Source organism: Schistocerca piceifrons, chromosome 10, assembly GCF_021461385.2.
Source record: "Schistocerca piceifrons isolate TAMUIC-IGC-003096 chromosome 10, iqSchPice1.1, whole genome shotgun sequence".
NCBI classification, from domain to species: domain Eukaryota; kingdom Metazoa; phylum Arthropoda; class Insecta; order Orthoptera; family Acrididae; genus Schistocerca; species Schistocerca piceifrons.
This window is the reverse complement of record NC_060147.1, coordinates 40,953,618-40,970,899: the sequence shown is the minus strand read 5'-3', so window position 1 is coordinate 40,970,899 and position 17,282 is coordinate 40,953,618. Positions and strand designations below refer to the sequence as shown.

The 17,282-nt window shown below is 42.1% G+C and overlaps 1 protein-coding gene and 1 pseudogene across 2 annotated transcripts in view; both read left to right on the top strand.

The window, feature by feature from the left end:
• Positions 1 to 17,282, top strand: part of LOC124719016 (natterin-3-like) — a 99,569-nt gene that overhangs the window by 42,507 nt on the left and 39,780 nt on the right. The window contains exon 2 of one of the 2 annotated variants that reach the window (XM_047244681.1): positions 5,860 to 6,228. The exons of the other annotated variant lie outside the window; for it this stretch is intronic. Coding sequence (XP_047100637.1) covers positions 5,895 to 6,228 — 334 coding nt within the window. The 5' untranslated portion in view covers positions 5,860 to 5,894. The remainder of the gene's footprint in view (positions 1 to 5,859; positions 6,229 to 17,282) is intronic. 2 annotated transcript variants of the gene reach the window in all.
• LOC124719260 lies at positions 15,002 to 15,119 on the top strand (annotated as a pseudogene).

Genomic DNA, 17,282 nt, shown 5'->3' with positions numbered 1-17,282 from the left:
ATGGGCTTTCGGAGCCGAAGTCCCACTCGTGTACCCTTGATGTCTGTACGACACAAAGCTTTACGCCTTGTCTTAGCCCCTCAACATGAACAATGGACTGTCGTTTGCTAGTCGGACGAGTCTCGTTTCAAATGGACGTGTACGGGTGTAGAGATAAGCTCATGAATCCACGGAGTCTTTATGTCAGCAGGCGACTGTTCAAGCTTGTGGAGGCTCTGTAATGGTGTGGGGCGTGTGCAGTTGGAGTGATATGGGACCACTGATACGTCTAGATACAACTCTGACACGTGACACGTACTTAAACAACGTATCTGATCACCTGCACCCATTCAGGTCCATTCTCCATTCCGAAGGACTTGGGGAATTCCAGCAGGACAATGCGACACCCTCACGCGTCCAGAATCACTACAGAACGGCTCCAGGAACAGTGTTCTGAGTTTTAACAGTTCCGCTGGCCACCAAACTCCCCAGACATGAACATTATTGAGCGAATCTGGGATGTGTTGCAACGTTCTGTTCAGAACAGATCTCCACCACCTCGTACTGTTACGGATTTATGGACAGTCCCGCAGGGTTCATGGCGTCAGTTCCCTCCGGCACTACTTCAGACATTAGTAGAGTCCGTGCCACGTCGTGTTGCGGCACTTCTGCGTGCTCGCGGAGGCCCTACACGATATGAGTCAGGTGTACCAGTTTCTTTGACCCTTCAGTGTATAACCCCCTACGTATCACTCCCTTAGAGATCGTTTTTGAGTATTAGATTAAATTAATTACAGCACGCACAGAGGCGTTTAAGCGATTCTTCCTGCCCTCCGTACGCGAATGAAACGGGGTGACGCACCAGTAACTGCTACAATGAAAAATTCTGTGTCGTGCACCTCACACCGGTTTTGCAGAGCAAGTAGGAACCCTTACATTGAAGCTGTTCACTTACACTGACATTCATTCCGAGCTGCTATATTTGATGTCGGTGCCACACAACACTCTTTCATATCCTCTATAATCTGACAAATAGCGCTGATTCAGGACAGGGGTGCTGGTATATCCGTGCTGGTGAAAGTGTGTCACATATAACGGCGGTTCTAACGGCCTATAACGCAGGCCGAGATACCTCTGAATAGACGGATATGGAAGCCACGCACGTTTGAAGACGATTTAGGAACTTGAGTTTCACGACACAGGCTGGAAGATACATTACTAAGGTCTTACTGCGTTGGTTATGGCGAACCAGATCAATTAATTGAATGTATGGGGTCTTAAAGAATATAGGCATGAATTCCTCTTCATCTCAGAGTAACACTTGCCTTCTGTTTCCTCAATTATTTGTTGGATCTATGCCAATCTCTGTCTTCTCCAACATCTTTTGCGCTATGCCAATGTCTGATAACCTTGAACCGGCCGGAGTGGCCGAACGGTTCTAGGCGCTTCACTCCGGAACCGCGCTGCTGCTGCGGTCGCAGGTTCGAATCCTGCCACTGGCATGGATGTGTGTGATGTCTTTAGGTTACTTAGGTTTAAGTAGTCTAGGGGACTGATGACCTCAGATGTTAAGTCCCATAGTGCTCAGAGCCATTTGAACAATTTTTTAAGCAAAGTACCAGGGATGGCAGCAACAAGAATAAGATACCTTTTTTTTTTTAATTGACAATCTCGGTAATCGTATCTTCATAATTTTCTTACATAAATATAAGTTTTTCTTGACAAGCAGAGAGAGAGAGGGAGACAGAGGGGGAGAGAGAAAGAGAGAGGGAAACCAGGCTTTTCCTATGTCTGCCCAATGAACACTTCTAGTATTTCATGAGACTTCTAATTTCTGTCTGCAAAGACGTTTTGTAAAATTTGGTGTGGTTTAGTCACTGGTTTAGCCTTGTGTTGTAACTGAAAGCTTTAGCATTGCTTTCTTTGTCTCCGTAAAGCATGATCCAGTGACATATTTTTCGTTCTCAGCGTATTGCATTCTGTTATTAAAGGCTGATTTGCTTCTCTCGCAATCAGTAATGTTTATTCTTTCTCAAGTTTTTTTAAGTTCCATCCTTGATACGACCGTTTTTCTGTTTCTGTGTTTCGATACACTTTTGCCTTCTTTAGTGACAATGAAGGTAGTTTGTTAAGCACACATTCGTTTACGTGTTTCACGTACATTCCTGCTACCATTTCTTTGTGAAATGCTGTGGGATAGAGGGTGGAACAGTAGCAGAAGCAGCTTTAATGACGTCAGACGCAGGCACCGTAGTCGTCTCTGAGAGCTTATTTCGAGTAAAGTTCAATATCACCCTTTCGAAAAATGTATGCTACACAAGGTGGCATTTGTAATGTTTATTATGTTCTCCGTGCCCCTTTATAGTACGATGTAGGTTTTATACTCTATGAGTATTTACTTTGTAAATATTTAAGCCTTACTTTTCATCCTGTATTACATTATATATGTTTTCAGAACTAATTGAAAAAGTTAATGAACACAGGCCAAAGCAATGAATTAAAATTTGTACCAAGGTTGAGATTCGAACCGAGGTCTCGTGCTCACGAGGCTTATGTGCTAACCACCGTGGCACCGTCATACAGTGGCTAGCGTACTACATCTGCCTCCCTAATACAAACTCCACGTCTCAACCAGTCCTGATGTTACCCTTCGTAACTCAAATCAGTATTGGGAGGGTCCTCCCGACACTGGAATAGCACCTTAGCATTGAATAACATGTTAGAGAGTCTTTGCAATACTGATACAAGCTAAGATGGATAGCATCAAGATTGGCTCCTGCGCGTTTTGGGGTTTGCATTGGGAAGGAAGAAATATTAGGGTCACCCGTGTAGCTGTGTTAGCCACACTGTCAGCATAACACAGTGATCAGCAAATGTGCCTAGTGAGGAGAACACATAGGTCTGACTGCCAGCCTTAGTCCGAATCTGAATTCGTTATTTCATCCTGTATTCATTATCATTAATAAAGCTGAGATTTAATATATGTCTGGAACATACAACTTATCTGATTAACTGTTGTTGTTGTTGTGGTCTTCAGCCCAGAGACTGGTTTGATGCAGCTCTCCATGCTAACTCTATCCTGTGCAAGCTTCTTCATCTCCCAGTACCTACTGCAACCTACATCCTTCTGAATCTCTATAGCGTATTCATCTCTTGGTCTCCCTCAACGATTTTTAGCCTCCATGCTGCCCTCCATTACTAAATTGGTGATCCCTTGATGCCTCAGAATATGTCCGACCAATCGATCCCTTCATCTGGTCAAGTTGTACCTCAAATTTCTCTTCTTGCCAATTCTATTCAATACCTCCTCATCAGTTATGTGATCTACCCATCTTCAGCATTCTTCTGTAGCACCACATTTCGAAAGCTTCTATTCTCTTCTCGTCTAAACTATTTATCGTCCACGTTTCACTTCCATACATGGCTGCACTCCATACAAAGTGCTCTGTCAAACTCTTCATGCAGTATCATATCTCCAATTTCATGTTCATCTACATTCTCTTTCATTTCCATAATATTGTCCTCAAGAACATCGCCCTTGTATAGACTCTCTATATACTCCTTCCACCTTTCTGCTTTCCCTTCTTTGCTTAGAACTGGGTTTCCATCTGAGCTCATGACATTCGTGCAAGTGGTTCTCTTTTCTCCAAAGGTCTGTTTAATTTTCCTGTAGTCAGTATCTATCTTACCCCTAGTGATATACGCCTCTACATCCTTACATTCGTCCTTTAGCCATCCCTGCTGTCGATCTCATGTTTGAGACGTTTGTATTCCTTTTTGCCTGCGTCATTTACTGCATTTTTCTATTTTCTCCTTTCATCAATTAAACTCAATATCCCTTCTGTTACCCAAAGATTTCGACCAGCCCTCGTCTTTTTACCTACTTGATCCTCTGCTGCTTTCACTATTTCATCTCTCAGAGCTACCCATTCTTCTTCTACTTTATTTCTTTCCACCGTTCTTCCCTAATGCTCCCCCTGAAACTCTCTACAACCCCTGGCTCTGTCAGTTTATCCAGGTTCCATCTCCTTAAATTCCCATCTTTTCGTAATTTATTCATTTTTAATCTGCAGTTCATAACTAATAGATTGTGGTCAGAGTCCACATCTTCCACTGGACATGTCATACAGTTTAAAACCTGGTTCCTAAATCTCCTGATTAACTGGCCTAATTTAAAGACCAAACACAGTAGTGGACCCGGTGACCTTTTTATTTTTAATTCATTAATTTATAGTGATAATGTCATTATTTCTTCTGTAGAGCTCAATCCATTGGTAACATGTTTCCAGACCTCTGGGAAACTACCTTTATTTAAAAGAGTACAGTTTCCACATAAAGCATTAATAATGTCAAACAGAATGAAGAAACCAGTCCTGACAAAACTCTACCATCTGGTGAGCAAGATGTATGAGACAAGCGAAATTCCCTCAAACTTCAAGAAGAATATAATAATTCTAATCCCTAAGAAAGCAGGTGTTGACAGATGTGAAAATTATCGAATTGTCCGTTTAATAAGTCACAGCTGCAAAATACTAACACGAATTCTTTACAGACGAATGGAAAAACTGGTAGAAGCCAACCTTGGGGGATTAAGGAAAGGGAAACCTACGTTTCTAGCATTTGTAGACTTAGAGAAAGTTTTGACAATGTTGACTGGAATACTCTCTTTCAAATTCTAAAGGAGGCAAGGGTAAAATACAGGACGCGAAAGGCTATTTACAATTTGTACAGAAACCAGATGGCAGTTATAAGAGTCGAGGGGCATGAAAGGGAAGCAGTGGTTGGGAAGGGAGTGAGACAGGCTTGTAGCCTCTCCCCGATGTTATTCAGTCTGTATATTGAGCAAGCAGTGAAGGAAACAAAAGAAAAATTCGGAGTAGGTATTAAAACCCATGGAGAAGAAATAAAAAATTTGAGGTTCGCCGATGACATTGTAATTCTGTCAGAGACAGCAAAGGACTTGGAAGAGCAGTTGAACGGAATGGACAGTATCTTGAAAGGAGGGTATAAGATGAACATCAACAAAAGCAAAACGAGGATAATGGAATGTAGTCGAATTAAGTCGGGCGATGCTGACGGAATTAGATTAGGAAATGAGACACTTAAAGTGGTAAAGGAGTTTTGCTATTTGGGGAGCAAAATAACTGATGATGGTCCAAGTAGGGAGCATATAGAATGTAGACTGGCAATGGCAAGGAAAGCGTTTCTGAAGAAGAGAAATTTGTTAACATGGAGTATAGATTTAAGAGTCAGGAAGTCGTTTCTGAAAGTATTTGTATGGAGTGTAGCCATGTATGGAAGTGAAACATGGACGATAAATAGTTTAGACAATAATCGAATAGCTTTCGAAATGTGGTGCTACAGAAGAATGCTGAAAATTAGATGGGTAGATCACATAACTAATGAGGAGGTATTGAACAGAATTGGGGAGAAGAGGAGTTTGTGGCAAAACGTGACTAGAAGAAGGCTTCTCAGGCATCAAGGGATCACCAATTTAGTACTGGAGTGCAGCGTGGAGGGTAAAAATCGTAGAGGGAGACCAAGAGATGAATACACTAAGCAGATTCAGAAGGATGTAGGCTGCAGTAGGTACTGGGAGATGAGGAGGCTTGCACAGGATAGAGTAGCATGGAGAGCTGCATCAGACCGCAATAACAACAGAATGAAGAAACGTCAAAAGCAACAGCACAAAATTTACCCCTTCAAGATGTAAGAGAGCGCACGAGCTGAGCGGAACTTCTTGGCAGTGACATAATGCACAGATCAGAGGGGAATATCCGTTCTGCGCCCACACGTCCACCTACGCCCCTCCCCGAGTGGTGCTGTCGAGCCACGCTGGACGAGGATATGCCCCCTCAGCGCCCCCTGGTGTGTTCGCAGAGAGGGGCCACTAGAGAACAGCTGCCCCGACCGTGATGTCGTGCTGCTGCGACTGTGGTGACGACCCGGTGCGGCCGGGGGCCGTGGTGCACGCGCCGCCCCAGCACGAGCCTGGCGCGTGGGCGGCGCCGCCCATAGCGCCCCAGGCCCCCCACCAGTACCCGGGGCCCCCCCAGCACGACGCTGGCGGGTGGGCGCCGCCGCCCATGGCGATGCCGATGCCGGCCGAGGCCCCCCAGCTTTTCCCGGCTGCCCCCGTGGTAGACGTGCAGCCCACCCCGTGCCCGCCGCCCACCTTACCACAACCACAACCTGCAGCAGTCGTCTACCCGTCCGTGCCCCTCGATGACGATGACGATAACGACTCCGGTGCGTACCGACAACACACCCTTATCGTGTCGCTTTCACTAACCGGCCAAAACAACTGTACTAACTTACCGTGGCTACTAACAGACTGCTCAGTGTTGACTCCAGTGTGTACCAGCATACCTTTTGGAGGTGCTCTTCTTTTTTGTGTCAAAACAGCTGTACAGATATACTGTGCCTTCTAACAAATCAATATTAAACATTAAATCATATTAAATAGTAGATGAATATGAGAGAAATGGGAGATAAACGAAAAGACAATGAAAGATACTATTGTTGTTGTAGTCTTCAGTCCTGAGACTGGTTTAATGCAGCTCTCCATGCTATTCTATCCTGTGCAAGCTTCTTCATCTCCCAGTACCTACCACAACCTATGTCCTTCTGAATCTGCTTAGTATATTCATCTCTTGGTCTCCCTCTACGATTTTTACCCTCCACGCTGCCCTCCAATACTAAATTGGTGATCCCTTGATGCCTCAGAACATGTCCTACCAGTCGATCCCTTCTTCTAGTCAAGTTATGTCATAAACTTCTCTCCTCCCCAATCCTGTTCAATACTTCCGCATTAGTTATGTGATCTACCAATCTAATCTTCAGCATTCTTCTGTAGCACCACATTTCGAAAGCTTCTATTCTCTTCTTGTTCAAATTATTTATCGTCCATGTTTCACTTCCATACATGGCTACACTCCATACAAATACTTTCAGAAACGACTTCCTGACACTTAAATCTATACTTGATGTTAACAAATTTCTCTTTTTCAGAAACGCTTTCCTTTCCATTGCCAATCTACGTTATATATCTTCTCTACTTCGACCATCATCAGTTGTTTTGCTCCCCAAATAGCAAAACTCCTTTACTACATTAAGTGTCTCATTTTCTAATCTAATTCCCTCAGCATCACCCGACTTAATTCGGCTACATTCCATTACCCTCGTTTTGCTTTTATTGATGTTCATCTTATATCCTTCTTTCAAGACACTATCCATTCTGTTCAACTGCTCTTCCAAGTCCTTTGCTGTCTCTGACAGAATTACGATCTCATCGGCGAACCTCAAAGTTTTTATTTCTTCTCCATCGATTTTAATACCTACTCCGAATTTTTCTTTTGTTTCCTTCACTGCTTGCTCAATATACAGATTGAATAACACCGGGGATAGGCTACAACCCTGTCTCACTCCCTTCCCAACCACTGCTTCCCTTTCATTTCCCTCGACTCTTATAACTGGCATCTGGTTTCTGTACAACTTGTAAATAGCCTTTCGTTCCCTGTGTTTTACCCCTGCCACCTTCAGGATTTTAAAGAGTTTATTCCAGTCAACATTGTCAAAAGCTTTCTCTAAGTCTACTAATGCTAGAAACGTAGGTTTGCCCTTCCTTAATCTACTAGATACTATGATATACATTTATTGGAATATAGGTGTAATTAGTGCAAAACATGGTAGGGTGTCCAGGGAGTGGGTAACATGACAGTGGATAAATAAAATGCAGGGCAAACAGAAAGAGCAGATTAGGTTCATAAATGTGCTTGACACATTAGTTAGAGAAATGAAGTAGATATGAAGAGATGAAAGGATGTGAAGGAGAGAGTAGGAATGTGAACTACTGGATGGCTGAAGAGAAGACAAGAGAGAAGAAATGGAGAAGAAAATGCTTTTTAGAGCATTCCGATACCTAGCGAGTCAAAACAGCTGTACAGATGTACTGTGCCTTCTAACAAATCAGTTTTAAATTATATTAAGTAGCAGATGAATATGAGCGAAGTGGGAGATAAACGAAAAGACAATAAGGGAAACTATGAGATACACTTATTTGAAGATAGATGTGCTTGTTTTAACATATGGCAGGGCGTCCAGGGAGTGGGTAACATGATAGTGGATAAGTGCAGGAGAAACAGAAAGAGCAGGTTAGGTTCATAAATGTGCTTAACACATTACTGAGAGAAATGAAGTAGATATGAAGAGATGGAAGGTTATGAAGGAGAGAGTAGAAATGTGAACTACTGGATGACTCAAGAGAAGAGATAAGAAATGGAGAAGGAAATGCTTTTTAGAGCATTCTGATACCTAGCGAGTCAAAACAGCTGTACAGATGTATTGTGCCTTTTAACAAATCAATATTAAATCATATTAAGTAGCAGATGAATATAAGAGAAGTGGGAGATAAACGAAAAGACAATGAAGGAAACTATGTGATACACTCATCTGAAAATAGATGTGCTTAGTCTAACATACGGCAGGGCGTCCAGGGAGTGGGTAACATGAGAGTGGACAAATAAAATACAGGGGAAACAGAAAGAGCAGGTGAGGTCCATAAATGTGCTTAACAAATTAGTGAAGTGTTAAATGAAGTAGATATGAAGAGATGGAAGGATATGAAGGAGAGAGTGGGAATGTAAAAAATTGGATGACTGAAGCCTGAGAAGAGAAGAGAAGAGAAGAGAAGAGAAGAGAAGAGAAGAGAAGAGAAGAGATAAGAAATGGAGAACGAAATGCTTCTTAGAGCATTCTGATAGCTAGCGAGTCAAAACAGTTGTTCAGATGTATTGTGCCTTCTAACAAATCAGTGTTAAATCATATTAATTAAGTAACAGATGATTTGAAAGAAGCGCCTGATAAACGAAAAGGTAGAAAAGTAAACTATCAGATGCACTTATTTGAAAATAAGCATGGTTAGTCTAAGATACGGCAGGGCATTCAGGGAGTGGGTAACATGACAGTGGATAAATAAAATCCAGCGGAAACAGAAAGTGCAGATGATTTGAGAGAAGTAGCAGATGAACGAAAAGAGAGAAAAGTAAACTATGAGGTAAACTTATGAGAAGATAAGTATGGTCAGCGTAAATGCAGGGCATCCAGGGAGTTGGTAACGTGACAGTGGATAAATAAATTGCAGAAATAGAGGAGGAAATGCTTTTTAGAGCATTCTCATAAGTTTTCATAAGACAACAGGTAATTAAAATGCAGGGGAAACAGAAAGTGCAGATCAGGTTTATAAAAGTGTTTAACACATTAATGAGAGTGTTAAATGAAGAGATGGAAGGATTTGAAGGAGGTAGTGGAAATGTCAACTACCGGATGACTGAAAACAGAGAAGAGAAGAGAAAAGAAATGAAGTAAATGCTTTTTAGAGCATTCACATAAGTTTTCACACAACACTACCCCTCTTTCCCCTGTATTGTCTGTATTTCTTTCCTCCATTTCTCTTTTTCTTCACTTGTTCCTGCATACCTCGACGTTCTATCCTCTTTTGGCCTCTCCGTCGGCTCTGCTGATCATTTGCATCAACTGTACCTGCCTGCAGAATGTCATTATCTGGTGGGTCTTCAGTAGGATTGCATTTCTATGATGTTCCTGACCTATAAAAATTCAGAGCTTCACATCCTCCAGATATCTCAGAATAATTTCACGAAAAAATTTAAATACGTCGATAGTTTATAGTATGTAGTCGTTAACACTTTCATGTATACCCCAAATACAAATATAAACTCAGTACAGGGCTTAACTTTTGTTCATACGGTTTTCGAGCTATGAATATAATTACGGATAACGCTTTATGAGAAACCAATGCAAGCAACTTACAGCATCACGTCAACATGCCTGCCGTCACACTTTCACGTAAATGCACGTGAACTATGGCAACCAACACAATTTGGCATTGTTTACTTGCTTAACGAAATATCCACATTTACCTGATAAATAACATCATCCTACGATTCGTACAGATCTTTCCTGGACAGCATTTCTTTGACACGACCACAGCACATGTAACGACTACAGGAAGCGATGTTTGTCGCACTTATCATTGTTTACTGACACACATCCTGCTAAAGTCACCACTAACTAGAATCAGAATTTCGAGACAGAGCTGCTATCCCTCAGATTATTGTAGAGTTTTCAACTAACGGGGCTGAAGCAGATCACTTACTGTGTTTTGCATGTAATAACTAAATTTGCAGTCGACTGTCGCTTACTGTTGCTTAGTGCTGAGGTTTTCATGTACAGGGTGATCAGAAACATCCGAAACACTTGTAAGAGTGTTGCAGGGTGGGTTGTTGCTTTTTATTTCTGCGACGAACAGTCTTCCCACAAACGTGTCACAAATTTTATGGTCTGATGTTTTCAGCATAGTCTTACTGCAATACTAAGTGATTTACACCTGTCTGCCATCTACTGTTTTGCTTTGGCATATCCTCACTTCAGCACCTAACATTAGGCATTAATGGCTTGCTCGTGGCACATGTGCTTGGAAGTTACTGACGAACCTAACAACATATGACTGGTAATGGCCATGATTATTAGTCTGCAAATTATGAAAATACTAATGTAATGTGGTTTCAGTATACAGTCCTCAGTCACTGGTATATTTGTATTTTTATATGACTGTGTCTATGTATTTGTGTGTATATGTAATTATGTATGTGTATGTATATGTGTGTAATGTAGTATATACATGTTGGTATACATTTAATTATTGTGTATTGTGTGTGTGTGTGTGTATGTGTGTCTCTGTATGGATGCATATGTATGTATCTTCATTTATTTTTGTATGTATATGTATAAAAAAAGGAAGATTAATGTAAGTTTAACAAACAAGAAGAAACCATTTTTTTTCCATTCTTAATGTTTTCTATCTGAAGTGTGCACTATACCACCGAACGTTTTCCTGACACCACTCTTCTCTTTAAGGGAGAAAATTTGCAGTTGTATACACAGCATCATTTAATTTTCGTCTTGCACATTCCACAGTCTCACAGAAGGCCATCTGATCCCAAGAGTCGGTCAGTTTCAGCTAGTCGGTGCTACACTACAACATAAAGATTGTGAACTCAACTTCCGTGCAAAACCACGGCCTTACACTCCTGCATACTTTAGTAAGAGGAAGGGAATCGTTGATTAGCAACCGACCAAAGCACCACCATTTTCGCAAACACTTAGGATGTCCACAAGCTGTGATAGTGGTGCAGTATCCATATTTACTAAATGCTTTACCTAATGTTAGTACATAGAACTAAGCATTTGCATAGCTACTATTTCTTTTATTGTTACCTTCATAACCTTTATTATTTGAATTATTATTATTATTATTATTATTATTATTATTATTAGTGGTGTGCCTCATTATATCTGACTGTTAACGAATTTCCAACTTTTTTCTTTCTTCCTTTACAACATTTGTGGTTACTTCTTTTTCAGCCAACTCTTATTTTGCTGGCAGATGTTCCGACCAAATTTGTAACTCCTCTTTATTTTGAATTCCGTTTACCTCTTTAACACTGAGTTTTCATTGACAAGGTAAAATTTGAATTTTGCAAATTCTGTTCTTATCCATTATACATTCATGACAATGCAATCGTTTTCCATCTTCTATTACTTCTATATTAATGCTAATTTCTTTGACAGAGTCATTTATATTTCTTATAAACTAAAAAAACTCTGCTAGAACAGGCCATGAAGGTCCAATGGTACCGACCGGCTGCCGTGTCATCCTCAGTCACCGGCGTCACCGGATGTTGATATGGAGGGTCATGTGGTCAGCAAACCGCTCTCCCGGCCGTTTGTCAGTTTACGAGACCGGAGCCGCTACTTCTCAACCAAGCAGCTCCTTAGTTTGCCTCACAAGGGCTGAGTGCACCCTGCTTGCCAACAGCGCTCGCCAGCCCGGATGGTCACCCATCCAAGCGCTAGCGCAGCCTAACATCGCTTAACTTCAGTGATCGGACGGGAACTGTTTGACTTTCTTATACGGCAGTTTATATCTGAAGCGAATGGAGATGGCCGGTGTACTGGTATTTAAGAAATGACTAAGGTCTGCTCGTTGAGGAGGGTCGAAGTGGGGGTACATAGTGCACACAGAAACAAGGGTGGATAAGCTGTTCACAAACGACACACACAACATTGTGCATCTAATGTCTATGAAGCTGTGGAGTAGAAAATCTTTACGAAACCCGCCACTGCGCCGTGTGGCCTACTCCGTGTGCAGCGGGACACACTACTCTTGAGCAAGATAGACGGTTTGTTGCGAAACACTGTCGCTTAATCCGCTAAAGTCTCTCTTATCGCCGTTTTAAGACCTGCAGTAACACGCGGGCCGAGACAGGTGTGAGTGATATAATGAGTACAAGAGCTGTGAACCCATATCGAGGCGTGAGAATAATTTCTGTTTCCAGAAGATCTACATCTCTACATCTACGTTATTACTCTGCTATATACAATAAAGTGCCTGGCAGAGGGTTCAATGAACCACCTTCAAGCTGTCTCTCTGCAAATCCACTCTCGAACGGCGCGCGGAAAAAACGAGCACTTACATTTTTCTCTGCCAGTATTGATTTCTCTTATTTTATTGTGATGATCATTTCTCCCTATGTAGGTGGGCGCCAACAGAATGTTTTCGCTATCGGAGGAGAAAACTGCTGATTGAAATTTCATGAGAAGATCCCGTGACAACGAAAAACACCTTTGTTTTAATGATTGAAACTCCAATTCACGTATCATGTCTGTGGCAGTATCTCCCCTATTTCGCGATAATACAAAACGAGCCGTCCTTCTTTGTATTTTTTCGACGTCATCCGTCAGTCCCACCTGATGCGGATCCAACACCGCACAGCAATACTCCAGAATATGGCGGACAAGCGTAGTGTAAGCAGTCTCTTTAGTAGACCTGTTGCACCTTCTAAGTGTTCTGCCAAAGAATCGCAGTCTTTAGTTTGCTCTACCCACATTATCTATGTGATCGTTCCAATTGACGTTATTTGTAACTGGAGTGCGTAAGTATTTTGTTGAATTTACAGCCCTCATATTAGTGTCACTTATTGCGTAATCGAAGTTTAGCCTATTTCTTTTACTACTCATGTGAATAGTTTGCACTTTTCTTTATTCAGGGCCAATTGCCACTTTTCGCATCATACTGATCTCTTATCTAAATCATTTTGCAATTCGTTTTGACCATCTGATGACTTTACAAGACGGTAAATGACAGCATCATCTGCAAACAATTTAAGAGGGCTACTCAGATTGTCTGCTGTGTCGTTAATATAGATCAGGAACAATAGAGGGCCCATAACGCTTCCTTGGGGAACGCTGGATATTACTTCTGTTTTACTGGATCACTTTCCGTCTGTTAGTACGAACTGTGACCTTCCTGATAGGAAATCACGAATCCAGTCGCACAGCAGAGGCGATACTCCGTAGGCACGCAGTTGGGTTAGATGATGCTTGTAAAGAACAGTGTCGAAAGCCTTCTGGAAATCTAAAAATATGCATCCAGTTTGACATCCTCTGTCCGCAGCACTCATTACTTCATCAGATCGATTTGTAGCTAAAATTTTGTTTGTGAATTGGTTCCAGGGCATAGTTTTGTTGCATGAGTGGTGCTAAATCTGTTATTATTCCAGTGGTAAGAGAAATGGTAGGTCCATATTACTCTTACACTGTGGTTGTAGTAGGCTTCAGTCTGTAGCTCGTTCGGCGCGTCTGTCCTGTGTCAATCTCCGTATAACTAGTCCAACCAACATCCTGTTAAAGCTGCTTATTGTACTGAAATCTTGACCTTCCTCTAAAATTTTAAACCATCCTCCACTTTCCCATACTCTATCACCCCACCACACTTCCCTCCATTACTAACATCATAACGACGTGTTGCGTCTGCTTCTAGGTTATATTTATCAAGTTCCTTCCCGTGTTTTATCAGTGAATACTTCAGAATTTCAAGCAATATATTCTAGATTGTCAAAAACGCTTCCTAAAATGGTTCAAATGGCTCTGAGCACTATGGGACTTAACATCTGTGGTCATCCTCCTAGAACTTACAACTACGTAAACCTAACTAACCTAAGGACATCAAACACATCCATGTCCGAGGCAGGATTCGAACCTGCGACCGTAGCGGTCGCGCGGTTCCGGATTGAAGCGCGTACAACCGCTCGACCACACCGGCCGGCAAAGCGCTTCCTAAACGTACATGTCCCATTAATGATAGTCTGCCTTTCTTCACCCTTCTGTGGTAGGGTCCATATCTGCTCGTGTGATCCTATATTTCCTCAGAATCGAATCATCTCCCAACGCTGCTTCAGCCGGTTTTGACATGTTTCTTTAAAGAGGTCACAAATATCGGGTGACTGGGCTAGGAATACACAAAAACATTTGTTTATATTTCACTGTCTATTAAGGTTTATAACTTTATTTGTCCATCATTGTAAGCAGGAGCTCAAATACTTTTATGCTTGTTGCTGCAGTTCAATGTGGGACTGATTGTAGCACGAAGATATCGAAACTGTACTGTGTTCCCCGCCAGGTGTTCGTCATCGTCTTCAGCGGCTGAGTTCCATCGTCTCAGATCCACCAGATCTCGAACTTTCGTTCTGTAAACAGTGTCCTTGATAAACCTCCTTGCACTGAAATCCTGCAGAGTCAGACTGGGTGACTTAGGGGACCGAGTAATGGGACTCCCTCTTCCCATCCATCATTCAAGAAGAGTGTTGTGGGGAAATGTGGTAAGATCTCGACGATAGTGGGGTGAGTCACCATCTAGTGTAATATGACATTGTGAGGCATTTGTTTAATTGCGTAGTTCGCCAACATGTCGAGATAGGAGTGTCCTATCACTGTAGACTCCATAAAAAAAGACCATGTTTATGTAATCCCAACCGCACATTAACTTTTGGTGTGTCCCGTTCGTACCTAATCATTTCTCCTGCAGTCTCACTTCCCCATATTCGATGGTTATGTGGGAAGTTGGACTAGACACTGAACAGCACTGCATTGAGGTGCCATCTACGGCAACGGCCTTGGCGCAGTGGTAACACAGGTTCCCGTCAGATCACCGAAGTTAAGCGCTGTCGGGCTGGGCTAGCACTTGGATGGGTGACCATCTGGTCTGCCGAGCGCTGTTGGCAAGCGGGGTGCACTCAGCCTTTGTGAGGCAAACTGAGGAGCTACTTGATTGAGAAGTAGCGGTTCCGGACTTGTAAACTAACATACGGCCGGGAAAGCTGTGTGCTGACCACATGCCCCTCCATACGTGCATCAAGCGACGCCTGTGGTTGAGGATGACACGGCGGTCAGTCGGTACCGTTGGACCTTCACTCCTGCGGAGTTTACCTTTAGTTTTTTTGTCTACGTCTATACGATGCAACATTTAGACAGTGAAATCACATCGTCTGCGACGATACTCAAGCTTAATGTCACGCAAAAGTTGGTTTCTGGCGAATACTTCGCACGTACCTTCCACGGTGTCTTCATTCACATGCGTTTTAGGATGTTTTCCAGCATCTGGAATCAGATGTCCTGTTTCTCTAAGTGTTCTGTACCACGGATAAATGGATTTACGTGCGAGGGATCCACGTTCCATTCACTTCTCGCACGCCGCTGAAAACGTGTTGCAGATTTTTAACTCTTGCTAACCACAGCACACGCTGCAGCTTTCGTATGGCGTCCACATGTTTTTGGCGTTTGTGCGCATGCGCCATACGGCTCAGAACCGTTCACGAAATTGTGGAGATCGCGTCTTGGAGAGTGCTTCTGTCGATTCCGTACGTACCCTACAACTTTAAATGCCGAGTTCTTTTGTTATCAGCATTGTGTATACCTTGGCCGAGCGGTTCTAGGCGCTACAGTCTGGAACCCCGCGACCGCTACGGTCGCGGGTTCGAATCCTGCCTCGGGCATGGGTGTGTGTGATGTCCTTAGGTTAGTTAGGTTTAAGTAGTTCTAAGATGTAGGGGGCTGATGACTTCAGAAGTTAAGTCCCATAGTGCTCACAGCCATTTTGTGTATACCTAGCCTGGACACCTTGTACTTAAACGACCGTTGTGATATTATGTTACACATCCCATACTATCAGATTGGTTGATCTGGGGGAGGGGAGCAAACAGCGAGATCATCGGTGTCATCGGACCAGGGAAGAATGGGGAAGGAAGTCGGCCGCGCTGTTTTAAAGGAACCATCCCGGCATTTGCCTGAAGCGATTTAGAGAAATCACGGAAAACGTAAATGAGGATGGCCGGACGCCGGTTTAACCGTCGTCCTCCCAAATGCTTACTATCAGAATGTTCGTACATGTACAGAAAGTAAATATCGTAAGTTGAACTTACTATTCTAGTGTTGACAACGATTATATATTTTTATAAGGCAGAAACGTTATATTAGCGGATAAATACTACTTATCTAGCTACGGCTGTCTCGTTGTGTAGTGTGTCGGTTCCTGCTTATGCTTTCCAGTTGATAGGTACTCGTACAAGCTGTTTTGCTTCAACAAAAATCACTGGAATATTGTTGCTTTTTGGCATCATCAGTATTTATTCATAAATGCTTGAACGTTTTACGAAGTCACTTGTTAAGGAAATGCATTGTAACATTTCAAGACAGGAAAAAGAAGTTAATAGTTACGTTGACCAATCTCGACAACTAAATTCTTTTATGGCGTGTTTGACTCCTAAAATTTCTATTAGTATTACTTATATAGCTTCCCGATCCTTCTAGAACAGGATGTAGTACAATTGAATTTTATTGTGATTGCCTTGTTTGAAACTACTTTTCAAGTATAATTTACATAATGTTTCCTGGAAATTATTATTTGCATTAAGATTTATGTGCCTAATAATTGATAATGAAGGTTTCATATTTTGAGAAGATAAAAAGTATTAGCTTCTTGTCTTTGTATAATTGTCGTTTGAATTATCGATGGAAAAACCAGGAGAAGTTAAAAATGAAATTTTGTTTACAAGAAAATTAAAGCATAATCTTCTTCCTTTCACTGCAAAGTGGTTTTTGGTTGATTTAAGTTAACAATTGCCATTACTAATTTTCACTGTTCAAGATCTGTGTGCTAAACGGCTCGACATGAAAATAAAATTTTATCACCAGAAAAATATTTTTTGGTAATCAGATGTATGGAAACCATGTTTAGATGTGGAATATCTAATTTAGGTGTAAAAATTAAGAGTCAGGCCGAATATTTTAAGTGAAATACGAAAGTTCAGACAAGCGAAACGGGAAACTTCCCATCGCACCCCGCCCCCCACCCCTCCCCCCGCTTAAGTGGTAAGAAAGCCCAGTGA